Source organism: Felis catus, chromosome C1 (genome assembly GCF_018350175.1).
Source record: "Felis catus isolate Fca126 chromosome C1, F.catus_Fca126_mat1.0, whole genome shotgun sequence".
NCBI lineage: Eukaryota > Metazoa > Chordata > Mammalia > Carnivora > Felidae > Felis > Felis catus.
Genome location: NC_058375.1, coordinates 25,409,672 through 25,427,100, shown reverse-complemented (window position 1 = coordinate 25,427,100; position 17,429 = coordinate 25,409,672). Strand labels below are relative to the sequence as shown.

At 48.6% G+C, this 17,429-nt stretch overlaps 1 protein-coding gene across 8 annotated transcripts in view; it reads left to right on the top strand.

Moving 5' to 3' along the window:
- CSMD2 (CUB and Sushi multiple domains 2) overlaps positions 1-11,116 on the top strand; it is a 602,474-nt gene extending 591,358 nt beyond the window's left edge. For 5 of the 8 annotated variants that reach the window (XM_045035511.1, XM_023258437.2, XM_023258441.2 and 2 more), the window contains 7 exons: positions 251-316; positions 1,011-1,172; positions 2,891-3,003; positions 4,388-4,475; positions 5,912-5,992; positions 6,197-6,412; positions 8,693-11,116. In XM_045035511.1, coding sequence (XP_044891446.1) covers positions 251-316; positions 1,011-1,172; positions 2,891-3,003; positions 4,388-4,475; positions 5,912-5,992; positions 6,197-6,412; positions 8,693-8,904 — 938 coding nt within the window. In that variant the 3' untranslated portion in view covers positions 8,905-11,116. Of the gene's footprint in view, positions 1-250; positions 317-1,010; positions 1,173-2,890; positions 3,004-4,387; positions 4,476-5,853; positions 5,993-6,196; positions 6,413-8,692 lie in introns of all 8 variants that reach the window. The other 3 variants (XM_023258438.2, XM_023258440.2, XM_023258439.2) reach the window with 3 other exon arrangements.
- Positions 11,117-17,429: the final 6,313 nt, after the last annotated feature.

The following is a 17,429-nucleotide window of genomic DNA, read 5'->3' as shown; positions in this document are numbered from 1 at the left end:
TCTTTGTTTAGTATTTCAGTGACTGTAATCGATGGAATGGATTTCCCTTTAACTCTTTACGTTTGATTATTCTGAGAGGGGCCCATAGCAACACCAGACCATCAAAGTATCCACTCCCAGTCTAAAGAGGACAAGTCCAAAACAAGATCTCAAAGAAACCATTGACCTAATGTCAGAGAGGTGGCCATTATTTCTCCAGTAGAGTGTAGACCAGAGGCTGAACCTATTTCCCTCCTTTGTCTTTCCCCAGCAGAGGTGCGGCCTAGTGGGAGACCCATCAACACTGCCCGGGAACCACCACTCACCCAGGCCTCCGGTAGGTATGGTTCAGGTCTCTGGCTCAAGAAACTGGGGTTGCTTCCTTCACCTAGTTACACATGACTTTCTAAGTACTCAGTGAAAGGATGTGAAAACTGTCTACAGAGCCAAACAGGTTTCCCCACCCCAAGCAGACTTCAGGAGGAAGTGAAGGAAGGAAAGGAAACAAAAACCTCATCCAGAAGAGAGAGCCCAAGCTTTCCAGAAACACATCCAGAGCTTCGAGCTCTGGAGCCATTGATTACCACAAGCCCGGCCCCCACCCCCCAACCCAGTATGTGGTCATACAGACACAAAGACCCAAGTCCTGCCTAGGGAGCTTCCTGGAAATGGTTACATTTTTAATACAGGTATTGTATCTTTCAAAGTGTGATGTCCATAACTGGGCACATAACTACAGGTGTGGCCCGACCAGTGCAAGACTATTATAGACTATCATATCCTTTTTCAAACTTTATTCGTTTATGTACCACATTAGTGTGTTATACAAGAAGGAAACTAGATTTGGCATCATATTCAGCTCTAATTCCATTCTGGATCACAAGAGGACTCGAGCACTCCACCATCCTCCCCTGTGTTAGGTGTTGGGGGAAAACAATCTCAGTGAGTGAACTGGGATCAACCATCAGGTGGCCGCAATCCTATCAACACATATGTAAGTCCCTCTCATATCTGCTCCCCAATTCCTCTAGTTCCTGGTGATGTTTTTGCCAAGAATTCCCTATGGAAAGGGGCCTATGAGTACCAGGGGAAGAAGCAGCCAGCCATGCTCAGAGTGACTGGCTTCCAGGTTGTCAACAGCAAGGTCAACGCCACCATGATCGACCACAGTGGAGTGGAAGTGCACTTGGCTGGTAAGGAGCAGGCCACCCCCTTGAAAGCCTGGGTGTGGCAGGGGTGGGTGGGCCCACGCCCTCTGCAAGAATGTGTCTACTCTCACTGCGTCCTCCTGTCCTTGTCTGGTGGGGAGCGGGCAAATAATGTGTCTATTCATTTTTGCTTGCATGATAAAACCACTGGGACTAAAATGAAGTGGTTAGATAACAAACAATAACTTGAACATAAAAGCACTCCTAACTAAAGAGGAAAGAGACCAATATCTCTAAAACTGAACCAAAAATAGGGACAGAGAACTCCCAGAAGCCAAAATACAGACAGACAATAAACAAAAGAAAGTACACGTTTCAGCAGTAATCAAAAAACTGAAAGTAAACACAAAATGCCATTTTCTACTTATCCCCCTAAGATTTTTTTCTAAGTGATAAACTTTAGTGCTGGTCAAGGTCAAGTGAAGACACTGATGCAGTGAGGGCCAAAGTATGAAACAGTGCAATTCTAGAAAACAGTTTGGAAACCTGTGTCAAGATCTTTGAAAATGAGTGAACCCATTAATTATATTTCTAGGAATTTTTTTCATAAAAAGTAGCTATGGAGGGAGTCAACCATTTATGAATAAAGGATGTTCACATAACAGGGCCATTTGTATCATATCAAAACTGGAAGGAGAAAATTGTCCAAAATTAATGAAATGGATGTATTAATTATAAGAGATCTGATAGATAAAATAGCTTGCCAGTTTTGGGGAAAATGGACCTATCGTAGTGCACGTTAAATGTGACTCCAGTTTTTTTTTTTCAACTTTTTTTATTTTTTTTTATTTTTGGGACAGAGAGAGACAGAGCATGAACGGGGGAGGGGCAGAGAGAGAGGGAGACACAGAATCGGAAACAGGCTCCAGGCTCCGAGCCATCAGCCCAGAGCCTGACGCGGGGCTCGAACTCACGGACCGCGAGATCATGACCTGGCTGAAGTCGGATGCTTAACCGACTGCGCCACCCAGGCGCCCCTTGACTCCAGTTTTTAAAGGAAAAATTATATTCATAAGAAAGAAAGCTGGAAGTAATTACACCAAAACGTGAACAGTGGCAATTTCTTAGTGATATCAGGAATGATTGTGATTTTCTTCCTGCATCTCTGCATTTTCCAAAATTTCCCCAATTTTCAATCTTCCTATAATCAGAAAACTAAATCTCTCAGAAAACAAATGCAAAGATAAAGGCATGCATGAGCAAATGAAGGCACATGTTAATACACAACCCACGTGCACTCATATCCGCCCATTCATGCGTGCACACACCAGCACAGCTGAGCAGTTTCACGCATCTGCTATAAGACATAGTCATAAAGATGTGCACATAACCCCGTGTACGTGCCTCCTGCATTCCCACACCCACCGAATTGTAAAACATACTCATGTGTTAACTGACACATTAACGTATCCAAAGTCCTATTCACTTTATTCCGCCATGTGCATGTTTTAAAAGGGTCACAATCACAGGCCAGTGATTTAGTGGTCAGTAACACACATTTGCACATTCGTGCACATCCTCTCATTCAGCCCACCCAAACTCATGGGCAACACTATACTTACCTACTTATGGTTATGTATGGAATGTTTATATCAACATCTACATGTGAAATTTCACTAGGACAGTCACACCCACATCCCCACAAATATGGGTTTGGGGATTTTTCCAGATCTTTAGTCTACTCTCTGAACTTTCTTTTCCAGGAATTTACAAGAAAGAAGATTTCCATCTCCTGCTCCAGGTTTACCAGATCACAGGACCTGCGGAGATCTTTGTGAATAAGTTCAAAGATGACCACTGGGCTTTAGATGGGCATGTAAGTTCAGCAAAATCTGCCCTTGACCTCCCTGTGCCCTATCCCCACCACTGATTCCCAGATCACTGGCAGGGAATGGGGGAGAAGAGAGTGGAAACTCGTAGGATCAACATGGAAACTTGGTGGGGGGTTTCTTTGGGACGAGGACAGGGAGCAAGGGAGCCCTCGCCTGCTCGTGAAGTGAGTAAAGGAAAAGATAAAGGGACCAGGAGGCTGAGTGTCCAGAGGGCCAGCACATCTGAGTGATAGGGAGTAGGCTCTGATGTTAGAGCAGAAAGCAAGGAACTAGAGGTCAGCGGTGTAAGAGTGAATTCAAGCAAGCTGGAGGTAATGACATGGTGCCGGGACATGGGAAAAGGTGGTGGGTCCCAGGTGACTACCTCAAATATCCACTCACATTTGAGGATGCGGATTACAGATGATTTAGCACAGCTAGAAGACCAAAACATAGGGGAGGAGACACAGCTTCCTTGCCTTCTCTTGTGGGGGAAGACTTAGCGCATTCTTAGGGCATTCTGAAGGCAGAAGGCAGGTCCACAGTGATGCTCCTCTTCCAATTTCACAGGAGAGGAGTTGAGCATCATGTCACGTATCACACCCTTGGCTTCCCTGTCTTGGATCTTTGATGCTAGAAATGGAAGGCCGGGAAGGAGGGAGAGTCACAGAGGCCAGAGTAGCAGAGAGCTGAGGAGTCAGGGTGCATCCTCAGGGACAAGACAGCAGGTGGACGACTGTGGATTTGTGACTTTGCTTTTCAAATACATAAGGAGAGGGGCATCTGGCTGGCTCAGTCAGTACAGCATGAGACTCTTGATCTCAGGGTCATGAGTTCAAGCCCCACGCTGGGCATAGAGCTTACTTAAACATGTAAGGAGAAGCAAGTGGCTTCCCCCAAGGGCTGGCACATCTGGTTAGTTCCTTGGTATGCTTGAGAGTATCCTGTGGACCCCCCTCGGATACCCCATTGGGTAGCGAAGACCCGGCTGCTTCAATAGCAGTAGTCCAAAAGCCGTGCAAGAACAACAGACCCTACCATGCTGGGAGGGTCGCCATAGAGAACAGGGGTCAAAGTTAGGAGATGGACGGGGCTAGGAGTACAGGCCATGGGCTAGAAGCGAATGGAGCTCTGGAGGGCAAGCCGCTGGAGCAGCTTAGGACAACAGCCAACCATCAGGCCTACTTCCGTGGCCACCCGTGCGTGGTTTGGGGCACAGATGGCACAGTCCGCCTAGAGCACAGTGGACGAAGGACCCCACCTTGGGGATGGAGCAGGAGCTGGGAGGCGTGCAGTAGCCAAACATCCTAAAGCATGCCCTCAGCTGAGCAGCACACGGGCTTTGTGTCCAATGCCCCCATCTCACTGCCTCTGCCCTCACCCTCACAGGTCTCCTCAGAGTCCCCCGGAGGTACCTTCATCTACCAAGGCTCCGTCAAGGGCCAAGGCTTTGGACAGTTCGGCTTTCAAAGACTTGGTAACTAGCATTGGTCCCCTGGAAGGGTGTGCTCGTGGGGCGGGGGAGACACTTGAGTGCTGGGGCAAGGGATTGACGTTCAACAGCCAGATCCAGGGGTCCTTAACCATTTGGGGGCCAGGGCCACCTTTGAGATTCTGATAAAGGCTATGGAATATGTCCCCAGAAACAAGCGCATAGACATAATACACTCAATCTTTGCCAAACAGTGTCAAGGCCCAGCCTCAAGTTGAGACCCCCAGCTTAAGGGACGTTGGGTCTCAGATACAGCTGCCAGCAACACCACCCAGCCAGCCCTCGGGCATCACACAGACACCCCGAACAAGCAGACGTGGGGTTATCAGGAGTGCCTTTACTCACAGTGCCCTTTCCAACCCCGAGCAGTCCCGGAAGATGGTTCTCCCCTAGCATCTTTACCCTGACTGCTACACATCATTGGCATCCAGTGTCCTCACTTCCTTGCTGGCCTTGACCCAGAGCCTCCCGGTCAGAGGACTCTAGTCGGAGGAGGGCACCTGGCTTCTCAGAAGTGGTGGAAGGGGAGGCAGGAGGCAGTCATGGGTGCTCAAGGGTCAGCTCCACACATCTGGGTACTGACCCCCACCATTCCCAGGGGCTCTGCCTGCCTTTCTCGCTGCTCTGACCTTCAGGAAGCTTCTCCTTGTCTTAAGCAGAAATCTGTTTCCCTGGTTCCCACTCCACACTGTTCCTGCCCCAGAGGTATTCATAGCTCCCCCTTGTGAGCAGCGTGGAGTAAGACCTCTGTCTCCTCCCGATGCACGCAGTCCCTCGGTCCCCTGGCCCCTCAGCGCCACACACCAGAGTTGGCCTTCACCGCTGACTCCCTGTCTCCCGAGGCAGACCTGTGCCCTCTTGGAGCCACTAAGCAGGCAGTGTTGCCTCCCCATGGTCTCCAGAGTCCTCCCAGCCTTGTGCTGGGAGGGCCAGAACAGAGGAGGGGAGACGGTCCCCAGGCTGCTCAGCATCTCCTGTCCCACCCCCCCCCCCCAACACCACCACCAGAGCAGCTCGCCCTCACCTGTTTTGTGTTGTGGCTTCCTTGTAAGCTTCTATCTGATAAAAGGCTCTGGTAGACAAAAGAAGTTTCAAAACTTCTGAAGGGCAACACCCTGGTAAGATTTTATCCTACCACACGGCTTTAGGTTCTCTGGCAGATGGGCTCCCCCAGGACTGATGGCTGTCCTTTGCATATGACCTGAGGGACTGGTGTGGGGAGTCTTCTCCCCGGGGAATGTCTGAGTGTGGGGGGAGGCAGCTGCGGAAGGTGACATCCCTAGCCACGGCCACACCTCCCGCTGGGGCCGTCCCCTCAGATCGTGTGTCTGTGAGCTGAGGTTTATGCTCTGGGACTTTGCAGACCTCAGGCTGCTGGAGTCCGACCCCGAGTCCATCGGCCGCCACTTTGCTTCCAACAGCAGCTCGGTGGCAGCCGCAATCCTGGTGCCTTTCGTCGCCCTCATCATTGCAGGCTTCGTGCTGTATCTCTACAAGCACAGGTACAGGGGAAGAAGGCGGCATGGGGGGAGTGGGGCATGCAGGCCCATCACCCACCCCAGCCCGCCCACAGCCTCCCCGGCCCAGGAGAGCTGTCATCTTGGGAAAGGAAGACAGAACTTCCTACTCCCTCCTCTCCCCGTTCACACCCCTGAGCCTCTCCCTCTTTTGACGTTTTGGTCACTCTCTCTCTCTCTCATTCCCAGGAGAAGACCCAAAGTTCCGTTCAATGGCTACGCCGGCCACGAGAACACAAACGTTCGGGCCACATTTGAGAACCCAATGTACGACCGCAACATCCAGCCCACAGACATCATGGCCACCGAGGCGGAGTTCACAGTCAGTACAGTGTGCACAGCCGTATAGCCACCAGGCCTGGCTGCCACCGCCGCCGCCACCGAGAGCCCCGCCTCCGGCAGCCGGTGAGAGGGGGCGTGGGAGGCAGTCGCATAGTGGGCTTGCGCCGAGACATGAGACTCGCGCTCCCACAGCCGTGTCCAGTGGGAGGAGCCTATGCCCTGAGTGCCGCGGGGCGCCAGACCCTGAGCAGGGCGCTTCCCTGTGCCCTGTCATTATCCCCATTAGATGGGAAAACAAGGTGGAAAAAGGAATTCATTTGGCCAAGATCACACGCCTAATAAGTAGCAGGGTCACAATCCAATCCATCCAACCCCGGGCAGGCGGACTCCAGAGACTGTGCTCTTAGCCCTTTGGGCTTGGCAAAATATCTAAGCGGAATGTATTAGTGAGGGGTCTCCAGAGAGAGAGAGAGATGTATACACACATAACACATACCTAAGATATACATACCTATCTATGTGTGTATATGTATATACACATATATGCTTATCTCTATATAAACATCTAAATATCTATATCCACATAGAAAGATGTATGTATACGTATATCTAGATGTATAGAGATATCCATATAGAGACGCATGTATATTGTATATATACAGAGAGAGAGAGAGAGAGATTTAGTTTAAGGAATTGGTTCACATGATTGTGGGCCTGGCAAGTCTGAAATCCACAGAGCAGGCCTGCAGGCTGGAAATTCCATCAGGAGTTGATTTAATCTTGATCCAATGGCCATACGGAGACAGAATTCCTTTCTCTTCAGGGACTTCAATCTTTTCTTCTCGGGCATTCAACTGATTGGATGAGGCCCACCTCCGTGGGGTGGGTAATCTGCTTTACTCAGTCTACTGATTTAAATGTTAACACACCCAAAAAATTCCTTCACAGCAACATTTAGACTGGTGTTTGACCAAACAATTAGTGTTTGACCAGAGCCTTGGCAGGTTGACGTATCAAATTAGCCATCACCTAGAGCATGATAGATGGGCTGACACGATCCCTGCCCACCTCCAATTCTCCCCTTCCTTCTTTGAGTCCACTTTCTCCTCTAGAGTATTTCTCTTGCTTAGGTCTAAGCTTAAAATTATAGGTATTGAGATAATTTATACATGAGATGAAAATTATTTTCAGAATACATAAAGGCAACTATTGAATGCAAATAATTAAATTATTGAGCTTTTCTGCATCCTTTTACATCCATCTGAAACAAACATTTAAAGGAAGAGAAATTATTCCAGAATTCCAGAATTAGTTCTGAGGTTTCATGTCTATGATCCCTGTGTACTTTTTCCTACTCAGAACTCATACAAATAGAAGCAAAAAAGAAAAGGTAAAATCCCTTCCGATGACATAAATCAGGCCTCACCAGTGATCAGTAATGACTCTGAATTTCGAGTTGCTGAATTACTGAACGATATAAGGAAGAAACCAGAATGCCCTCTGACCTGCATATCCCCCCCCCACCCCAACCCCTGCTCCCTACCTCAGGCTCCACTGGGTCCCCGTGCCTGTGTGCACAGTGTGTCACCTCTGGGTCATGTGCAGTTCAGCAGCCCTCAGCATCACTCATCATGAGCATTCAGGGCCTCTGAATATTCCGCCCAGCCCACAGCTCTCCACAGCGGGCTCTTCTGGCAAGGGGCCCACCTTGTCCTGCCCAGAGCAGGAGCACAGCGAAAACACAGAGAAAGCTGCTCTTGGTTCATGGAGGCGATGTGCGAAAACCATGTGAACACACACACCCATCTTTAGAACGAGTAATTAGGTGATAAATTCAAATAATGCCTAAAAGAACAGCCGAAATTAAAATAAGAACCCAAAAAGGCCATTCATGGAGGCCTGTGGGGTCAGTGAGTGAGGGGTCAGGGTGCAGGGCTGTGCTATGGGCTTTCATGGGCCCTTTTCTTCCATTAAAAAATGTGTATTAAACATGGTACCTTACAACAGTGTTGTTACAAAGCTGAATAGAACTCAGTCCGGACTGATTATTACAGGTCCATTATTATTCCGATTTTGAAAGAATTGGATCTTGAAAACCATTTTCCTGGGCCCCTAAGTGAGCCCACTGTGGTGGCCCCTAGGCATTGGGTCTCCTGTGCCTAATGGGTAAGTCGAACCGCCAGGGGAAGAAGACGGTATTGGGAAAATGTATGTCCTGCTGTGGGTGTTCCCCACCTATACCCGCTCTTGGGTTCGGAAAGATCAAAGGTCAAGGTAACTAATTTCCTTCTTTCCCCTTTATTCCTCTTTGCTTTGTCTCTTTTCTCTCGCCTGCTTCCGCTCCCCACCTCACCCTGCCCGCCCCTCTCATTTACAATCCCCGCGCGATCCGTTTGTCCCCAGTTGTCCAGGGGACAGGCCGTCAGCCCCCTGAGCACAGTGCCCGGTGCCCATCTTCGTCTGTCTCTCTGCCCGTGTCTGCTACTGCTGGGACTTGGGTCCTCACCCCGCCACCACCTGCACCCGCCACCCCAGAGAAGACTCCCGCTGGGCCCCGACTTCGGGGCAGTACAGAAGAGGGGCTGCAGACGGACACAGGAAGCTTATGGATTTAAAACAGCAAAGCATCTTGTGGCTGGGGGGGAGGGGGGGGCGAGCACACACAGACACACATGCCTCTCCTTCATTTGAGTCCTGCGAAGAGACCGCGGAAGTTAAAAAAAGAGAAATGTGTGTGAAAGCTGCCCCCCCGCCCTGCTCCCCACAAACACAGAGAAGAGGTGAAGAGGAGGCTGCATGCCCCGCCGGCCCTGTGTGAGGAGGCGGCGAGTGTGTTAGGTGGTCAGTATGTAGAAACCAGCCGTCCGCAACTGGCTGTTCTCCTGCAAAAGTGACAGCAAGGATTACCCCAAGGGCAGAAAAACATCTTAAGAAGTACTTTGGAAATCAGTTTATTTTTTCCAACAGAATTTTATTGAGTTCTAAACCCAGTGAGTTAAAAAGTCATTCTGGGTCCTGGGCAGCACTGGGGAAGGAAGGGTGGGTTGGGGGAGGTAGAGCAGGAATCTGGCCTCGAGTCTAAGGTCAGGTCTGGCTGTCAAGTGACAAAGAGAAGAGAAGCGAGGCTGTAGCCCAGACGGAGATGCCGAGTCGGCAGCATTGGGAAGGTGCTGATACAGCAGAGCAGGCCTATCCCAGTGTCCAAAAACTCATGGCTGCCTTGTGTTGAGTTTCTTCTCTGTGCCTGACACTTTAGGTGTATCATTTCTAGACCTTACAACAACCCAAAATGTAGGAATCGTTATTCCTGTTTTATAAATGAGAAAACAGAAGCCCAGAAAGGTTGAAGAGACATAAGCCACACCGTAAGTGTGGAGTCAGGATGCTAACCCAGGTGGGTCTGACCCCAAAGTCCACTACACCAGCTGCCAGAAACCCCGGTCTAAAAGGGGCACCAAATACAGGGAGGAGCAGGTGAATCTGTATAGTAGGACTGTGGCGGGGCTGGTGGGCCAGGCAGAGGACCTGTGTGTCCTGTCTGGGCTCTTCTCCCTCTGTCTGGGCAGCCTCAGGGAAAGGGACCTCCTAGAGCTGGTGCTGCCCCCTTGGCCCCCAGCAGCCCCTGGCTACAGCAGACACAAGACCTGGGAGCTCCTGAACGGAAAGAACGGAGTGAATGAAAGTCACAACCTCTCCAGCTCCTTGCGAGAAGATTTGATTCATTCTGAGTTCCACTGTGCTTGGGTCCTTATTGAACTCCATACAAGTATTGTTGGGACACTAGCAAGTTTAGGAATCAAACTGTGGCACTTAGAGCCATTTTCTCTGTCCTCGGGAAGGTCCCTATGGGCTTAAGCACCTGTGCACGTGTGACATGCTGGCCTGAGATGTTCACATCACATATACTGAAATAAATCGAAATGGAAGGGAGCGGAGTGGCAGGGACACCTGTTCTTCAACAGATGAGACGATCTGCCTCACAGTAAGAGGGGCCGAGTACAGCGAGAGGCGTCAGTTCCCAGCAGATGGGACTGAGGCTGGCAATGGCGGGAGCCCCGTGCCACCCACACCCGCTCTGGGTCACAGCGTCCCTGGGCTTGGCGGGAGAGGGCCAACTCAGCCACACACACTCACGCACTCATATCTCTCTTTCCCGGAAACAAATGCAGGAAGTTCTTTGGCTGCTCCCTTCCTCCCTTCTTTCACTCCTCCCAGACCAACCAGTGGACTCCTCCACCAGCCCTGCCTCCGCCCCCTCCCCTGTGTCCCCGCAGATGCCCAAGGAGCACATGCCAGGGGGGGCGCCCAGCACTCTGCTGTGCATTACCGTTTCCCACCTCCGGCATTCCTGCACCACCTCCCGAGGGTCGGAAGGAACCGGGGCAGTCTAGGCCTTCACTCGCCATCCACACCATACACCCACCACCATCCCATGAGGAGGAAAAAAAAAAAAAAAAAAGTAAAACAAAAACAAACAAAAAAATCTTTTGTACAGAGATATATTTTTATTATACAAAGTTTGTACAGTACCAAAAAAAGAAAAAAAGGTGTACATTTTTTTTTCATTATTGTAGGTAAACGGTAGTGGAAGCCTTTTTTGTAAATGTAATAAAATGTATAAATATGGTTTTCAGAAAACATCAAGGACTGTAAATATGTAATCTACACACCTTCTTGGCTTGTCTGCAGTATATACATTTAATTTATCTGTCTCTGTATATGAGGCTTCCCCTGGGGTCCTGCATTATGGTACTTTCCTGAATTTGAAGGCAATTTTAAATTTTTTGAATTCAAATAAAATATAAATTTTTGCATTGGTTTCTTACATCCTAATGGCCTTTTTCATGGCTAGGGGGCAAATGTTTCTTGGGGAAGGGAAGGAAAGACACATTTGGGGCCAGAAGCCAAGAGTGGAAATGTGGAAACCTACCATATACAAAAATTAACACAAAATGGATCACATACCTAAATATAAGACCTAAAATATAAAAGCCCTATAAGAAAGCATGGGGGAATGCTTCATGACATCCAATTTGGCGATGCTTTCTTGGATATGACACCAAAAGCACAGGCAACAAGAGAAAAAATAGATAATTGGACTTCATCAAATCTAAAAACTGCTTCAAAGCACGCAATCAACAGAGTGAAAAGGTAACCTACAGAAGAAATATTTGCAACTCATCTGATAAAGGATTGATATCGCCCAAAATGTAAAGAATTCCCACAATTCAACAAAAACAGACCTGATGTTAAAATGGGCAAAGGGCTTGAACAGACATTTTTCCAAAGAATATATACAAATAGCCAACAAGCACATGAAAAGTTGCAAAACATCGCTCATCATTAGGGAAATGCAGTCAAAACCACAGTGAGATGCCACCTCACATCCATTAGGACTGTGAGAAACACAGAAAAAGGGGACCTTGGTAGCTCAATAGGTTAAGCATCTGACTTCAGCTCAGGTCATGATCTCACAGTTTGTGGGTTCGTGCCCCGCATCGGGCTCTGTGCTGACAGTTCAGAGCCTGGAGCCTGCTTCGGATTCTGTGTCTCCCTCTCTCTCTCTCTCTCTCTCTGCCCCTCCCCCACTTGTGTCCTCTCTCCCTCTCTGTCTCTCTCTCAAAAATATATAAACATTAAAAAAAAAAAAAAGCCAGAATATACCAAGCATTGGTGAAGATGTGGAGAAAGTGGAGCCACAGTGGAGTGTTGAGGGGAACGTAAGGTAGTACAGCCGCTGTGGAAAACAGTATGGAGGTTCCTCGAGAAATGGACCACTACATGATCCAGCACTTCCTCTTCTGAGCATGTGGTCACAAAGAGATGTACGTACACCCAGGCTCATAGCATTATCTGCCGCAGCTTAGGGGTGGTAGCAGCCCAAATGTCGACTGACAGATGAATGGAGACACAAGATGTGGTGTATACACAGTGTAGTAGCCTGAAAAAGGAAGGAGATTGTGACACATGCTACAACATAGATGAACCTTGAGAACGCTGCGCTGAGTGGAATGAAGCAGTGAAATGAACAAGACAAATCCTGCATGAGTCCATAGAAACAGAAAGTAGAATGGTGGCTGCCACGGTGTAGAGATGACATAAATAAAAAACTTGTTTAAAAAAGCATTCCAACACTAGCCGAATACAATTAAACAAGCAATTGCAAATATTAAGTACAACACACATCAGGGGAATGCAAACAAGCATACAAGAGGAAGATACGAAATAAAGAGTTTTCACCAAAAAAAAAAAAGGACAAACACGTCTTAGAAATTAAGACCAAACTGCAAAGTATCCAAGGGACAACAGATTCAGGAAAAAAAAGTATAATCAAGGGCATATGGGAAGAAAATTAAAATGTGTAAGAAAACAAAAATCAAATAAAGGAGTAAAAGGTAAGAAAGTGAGATACAGAAGACAAAGATAAACTGATTTACGTGCAGTAGAAATCCCTGAAGAAGGAAACAAATAGACCAGAATTAATATTTAAAATTATGCTCTCAGGGTCACGTGCTTCAGCTCTGATCTCGCGGTTCGTGAGTTCAAGCCCCGAGTCAGGCTCTGTGCTGACAGCTCAGAGCCTGAAGCCTGCTTTGGATTCTGTGTCTCCTCGCTCTCTGCCCCTCCCCCCCCCCAAATAAATAAACGTTAAAAAAAATTTAATTATGCTCTCAGAAAACTTTCTAGAATTAAAAAAAATTACCATAGGGGCGCCTGGGTGGTTCAGTCGGTTGAGCGGCCGACTTCGGCTCAGGTCACGATTGCGCGGTCCATGAGTTTGAGCCCCGCGTCAGGCTCTGTGCTGACAGCTCGGAGCCTGGAGCCTGTTTCGGATTCTGTGTCTCCCTCTCTCTGACCCTCCCCTGTTCATGCTCTGTCTCTCTCTGTCTCAAAAATAAACGTTAAAAAAAATCTTTGTTTTAAAAAAAAGAAATTACCGTATACATATAATTAACTTATATGTTGAAAGGCCCACCATGCTCCTGGGAAAATTATCCTAGAATGGCCAGATCTGGGACATACCCCAGTAAGACCATATTTTAAAGGGGGAAAAAACATTCTCTGGGCCTCCAGGTTAAAAAATAAGTCTGTGGCAAGAAAAGAAAATCAGGTCGTCATCAGACTTCCTAATAGCACACAGTAAGCAAAACAAGAGAGGAGCAATGTTTTCAACCAGCTGAAGGGAAAATGTGAGCCAAGTATTATCCAGGCAGTAACTGTTAAGACTATGAAACAGTATTAAATATTCCAGAACTCAGGAATATTTTACTCAGGAGCCCTTCCTGAAAAGTCTCCTAATGAGAGGACAGGCTTCATCCAACCAAGTGCCAACTAGGAACTTCAGCAAAAAGGCTGGTATTGAGAAGTGATTATATTGAAATCTAAAATGAAGATGGCGACAGAGACAGAACAGTATGTAAATGCCATGTGTCTGTCAAAGTGGAAATCGTTTTTTTAATGGGAAGGGAAGGGAGAGGAAAGGGGGGAAGTAAAATGAACCCACTGATGGCCACAGAGAGAAGAGGTTGGAGTCAAAAGATCACGTAAAGAAAGGTTTCTCAAACTTGGCACCATTGACGTTTGGGGTGGATACTTTTCTCTGTAGTGCTTGGCTGTGCTGTGAATTATAGAATGTTTAGAAGCATCCCTGGCTTCTACCCACTAGATGCCAGTAGCACCCTCCTCCAGCAGTGACAACCAAAAAATGTTTTCGGATATTGCCAGATGTCTTCTGGGAAGCAAAACTGATACACACACACACACACACACACACACACACACACCTTCCCTCCCCTGCATTGAGAACCACTATTATAAAGCTTAAAAAATAATAAGAACCTAAGTAGTGAAAAGGAGGATGAAGGGCAGTACATAGGTGTATTAGTATAAAGGAAATCGTTAGAATAAAAATATAAATTTTACTAAATATTAATGCACATTTTAAAAGGACCCAAAATATCACATTCTGAAAGAACCAGTACGCAGGACAAATACACAAAGCAAATACAACATAAAATATTATGACAGATCTGAAAATAAACACAGCCATTGTATCACAGCATGTAATTAGGTTTAATTCACTTGTTAAAAGGTTTCAGATGTGTTCACAAAGTAAAACTCAACTCTGTGCTATAATAAGAGGCGTACCTAAAATAAAGTAAATCAAAACAGCTAAAACCAAAGGAATAGGCATATCCTAATGGTGAAGGCTCGGATTAAGGCATAGAATTCAGCCCGTTGTGCTGACCATCCCACAGGTAGGGCATTGGCCTCTAGGACTTCATCTGTGGTTGTCATTGTGTACCCTGCCTTTCAAATGCCCTCTGTGATGAAACTGCTACCATCACTGAACGAGGTGAGGCCTGGGTTCTGTAGGGCCTGGTCACGCAGATGTGGGTGGCTTGCGAATACTTCATCGGTCATCTCGGAACAGTCATGATCTGGTGTCCCTTCCTCAGAAGGTAGGAAAGTTTCAGGGTTCAGCATCCACACTGTTTCAAGAGTGACCCGTGGATTCTCACAGAGGAGGCCCTGGTATTATGTTAGCCAAGAGTTGGGAAGGAAGAGGTGTCTGTGAGTGTTCATGAGAGACACATAGCATGAGGGACCTTGACGTCATTGTTGTTCCAGGGTGGGTTTATCTGCCTCCTTAATGAGCAGAACTGTAGCCGATGGCGCCTTAAGGCACGGTGGCCATCCTGCCACCACTGGGTCCAGCCTCTTCAACAGGTATGCTATTGGTCATTGCCAAGGGCCAATGGTGTGTGTGAGAACCCCAAGGGAGACCTTTTCCACCTCATGCACAAAGAGATTAGAAGGCTTTTCTATGTCTGGCAGGCCAAGGGCTGGTGCCTACCCCAAGGCGGCCTTTGTCTCTAGGAAGGCGGCTTAGGCCTCCTCTGTCCAGACAGGGGCTCTCGATCCGGCCCTACCAAGAGATTATAAGAGGGGTCTTGTTATTGCCGAGAATCCAGAAATCCAGATCCGGCAGAATGCTGCAGCCCCCAGGAATTCTTGTAACCCCCTCTTAGTTTGGGGCCTGGGTAGGGAGGTAATGATCTTTTTCTCTCCGGCCCTAGAGCTCTTTGTCCATGGGTGAGGAGCAAGCCTAAGTATTGGACTTGCTGTTGGCAGATCTGTGCCTTTTTTCATGACACCCGATACCCTGAGTCCAACAGGAGTTGGAGGAGGGCCCTTATGCCCTCTGTACATTTCTCTCGGGTATTGCTGGCAAGGAGGAGGTCATCCACATACTGGAGAAGGGTGCAACGTGTGTCCTCCCTTGGAAAGCTGGCGAGGTCTCCGGTCAGTGCCTCCCCAAAGAAGGCAGGCAAGTTTTTAAACCCCTGCGGGAGGCACGTCCAAATCAGTTGCATCTGACGCCCTGTGTCTGGTTCGGTCCATTCGAAGGCAAACAAGGGTTGGCTCTGGGGGCCAAGTGGAGGCAAGTGGGGGCCAAGTAGAGCCTGGGATCTGGCTGAGGAGGGTGTACAGGTTCAGGAACACCAAGTGCAAGGAGACAGTCACTTTGTTGATAACTTGTAGGTCTTGGATTGGTCAGTACACTCCTCCTGGCTTCTGGACTGGCAAGAGTGGGGTGTTCCCGGTGATTGGCATTCAACCAGCATGCCTGCTTCTTTGAGTCTGGTCAGGTGTTCTTGGATGCCCGCCCTTGTCTCTTGTGGCGGGGGTATTGCCACTGTCTCTGCGGTTGAGCCCCTGGGATTAACTCTACAATGACGAGGGCCTGGTTGTGGGCAAGTCTGGGGGGGCTGTCCTTGGCCCATACAGTGGGGAAGGCAGTCCTGAATTCGGACAGGCCACTTGGTTGGGCCTAGGCGCAGAATAGCCTTCATTTGGATCCAGTCGGAGGCTGGTGCGTCCCGTTGGCTCAAAGGTTATTTGGGCCCCCAGCTTTGAGAATACATCCCAGCCGAGGAGAGGGATAGGGCACTCAGGTAGATAGAAGAATTCATACTGTACCATGTGGCCCCCGAATTCACATAAAAGTCATAGTTTGGTCCCCTACTTTCATTTTGACCATGGGCCCATGGGGGCCAAGAAGTGAGCCCAGTCTCCCTCAATCTGAATCTACTCCTATTAGGCCTATGAGGTCTTTCCTGCAGCGTTCTTCTGCATATCAGCTGGGTTTCTGGGACTTTCCCCAGTTGGGATATTTATTCTTTCAACATCCTTTCTCCTTGCAGTAAGGCGCACTGATCCCTTGCTAAGGAGGTTCTGGGCCTCCCCCCTTTTGGCAGCTCTCTTGTGCCTCAGGATCAAATGGGGTGTAAACGTCATAAGCCTTGAGAGCCTCCCATAATAATCCCCAGGGGATTCCCCTAGCTTCTGGGCATACTCATGGGCTTCTTAGCCCCTGCTCAGATCCCCCAGAGGAGAGCCTCTTGGTACTGGCAGATGTGGACCGGCGTCTGGAGAGTTCCTGCACCTGGCCAAGGGCACAATCTGGCAGCTGGTCCGGGGGAGAGAGGACCTGCTGAGTCCAGAGTGGTGGGGAGACTGAAGGTGGCGGAGTATTGGGAACCGGGGGGTTTGGGGGCAAGATTGGTTCTTCCTGTAGATCACTGGCAAGAATTTGTGGAGGTCGGGACTTCTGTTGACCTTCCTTGGGCTGCTTTGTCGAGGCATCTAAGACCCTAGCCTGTCCCTGTTTGTTGCAGGTAAATCTTACCCAAGGGGGAAGGGTTTGGGCAATCCCTAACCAGGAGTCAATATATGAGAACTGATCAGGGTGACCCGGGTCCCAGATGAAAACACGCCAGACACGGCGAACCGTTAGGACATCTAAGGTTCCCTCCGAGGGCCATCCTACACCAAAAGTGGGCCATTCCAAGTTACATAGGGTCCTTAACTTGCTGGGAGTCGTCTTAATTCTGTAGTCTCCCGAAAACCCCTTTTTTGCTCTGTCACACCCCATAGTGTTCCCGTGAGAAGGAATCGCAAAGACAGAGGAGTAGGGGTGCCCCCTTTAATGAGGAGGCCAGTCAGATGCCTATCTGACCGTATCCCAAAGGAACTTAGGTGACACTTAGCCATAGCGGTCTCAGCTTTGTGACACGACTGGAAACTATTCCGATGCCGCCATGGGCTGCGTGCCATTCACCACGGAATCGCAGAT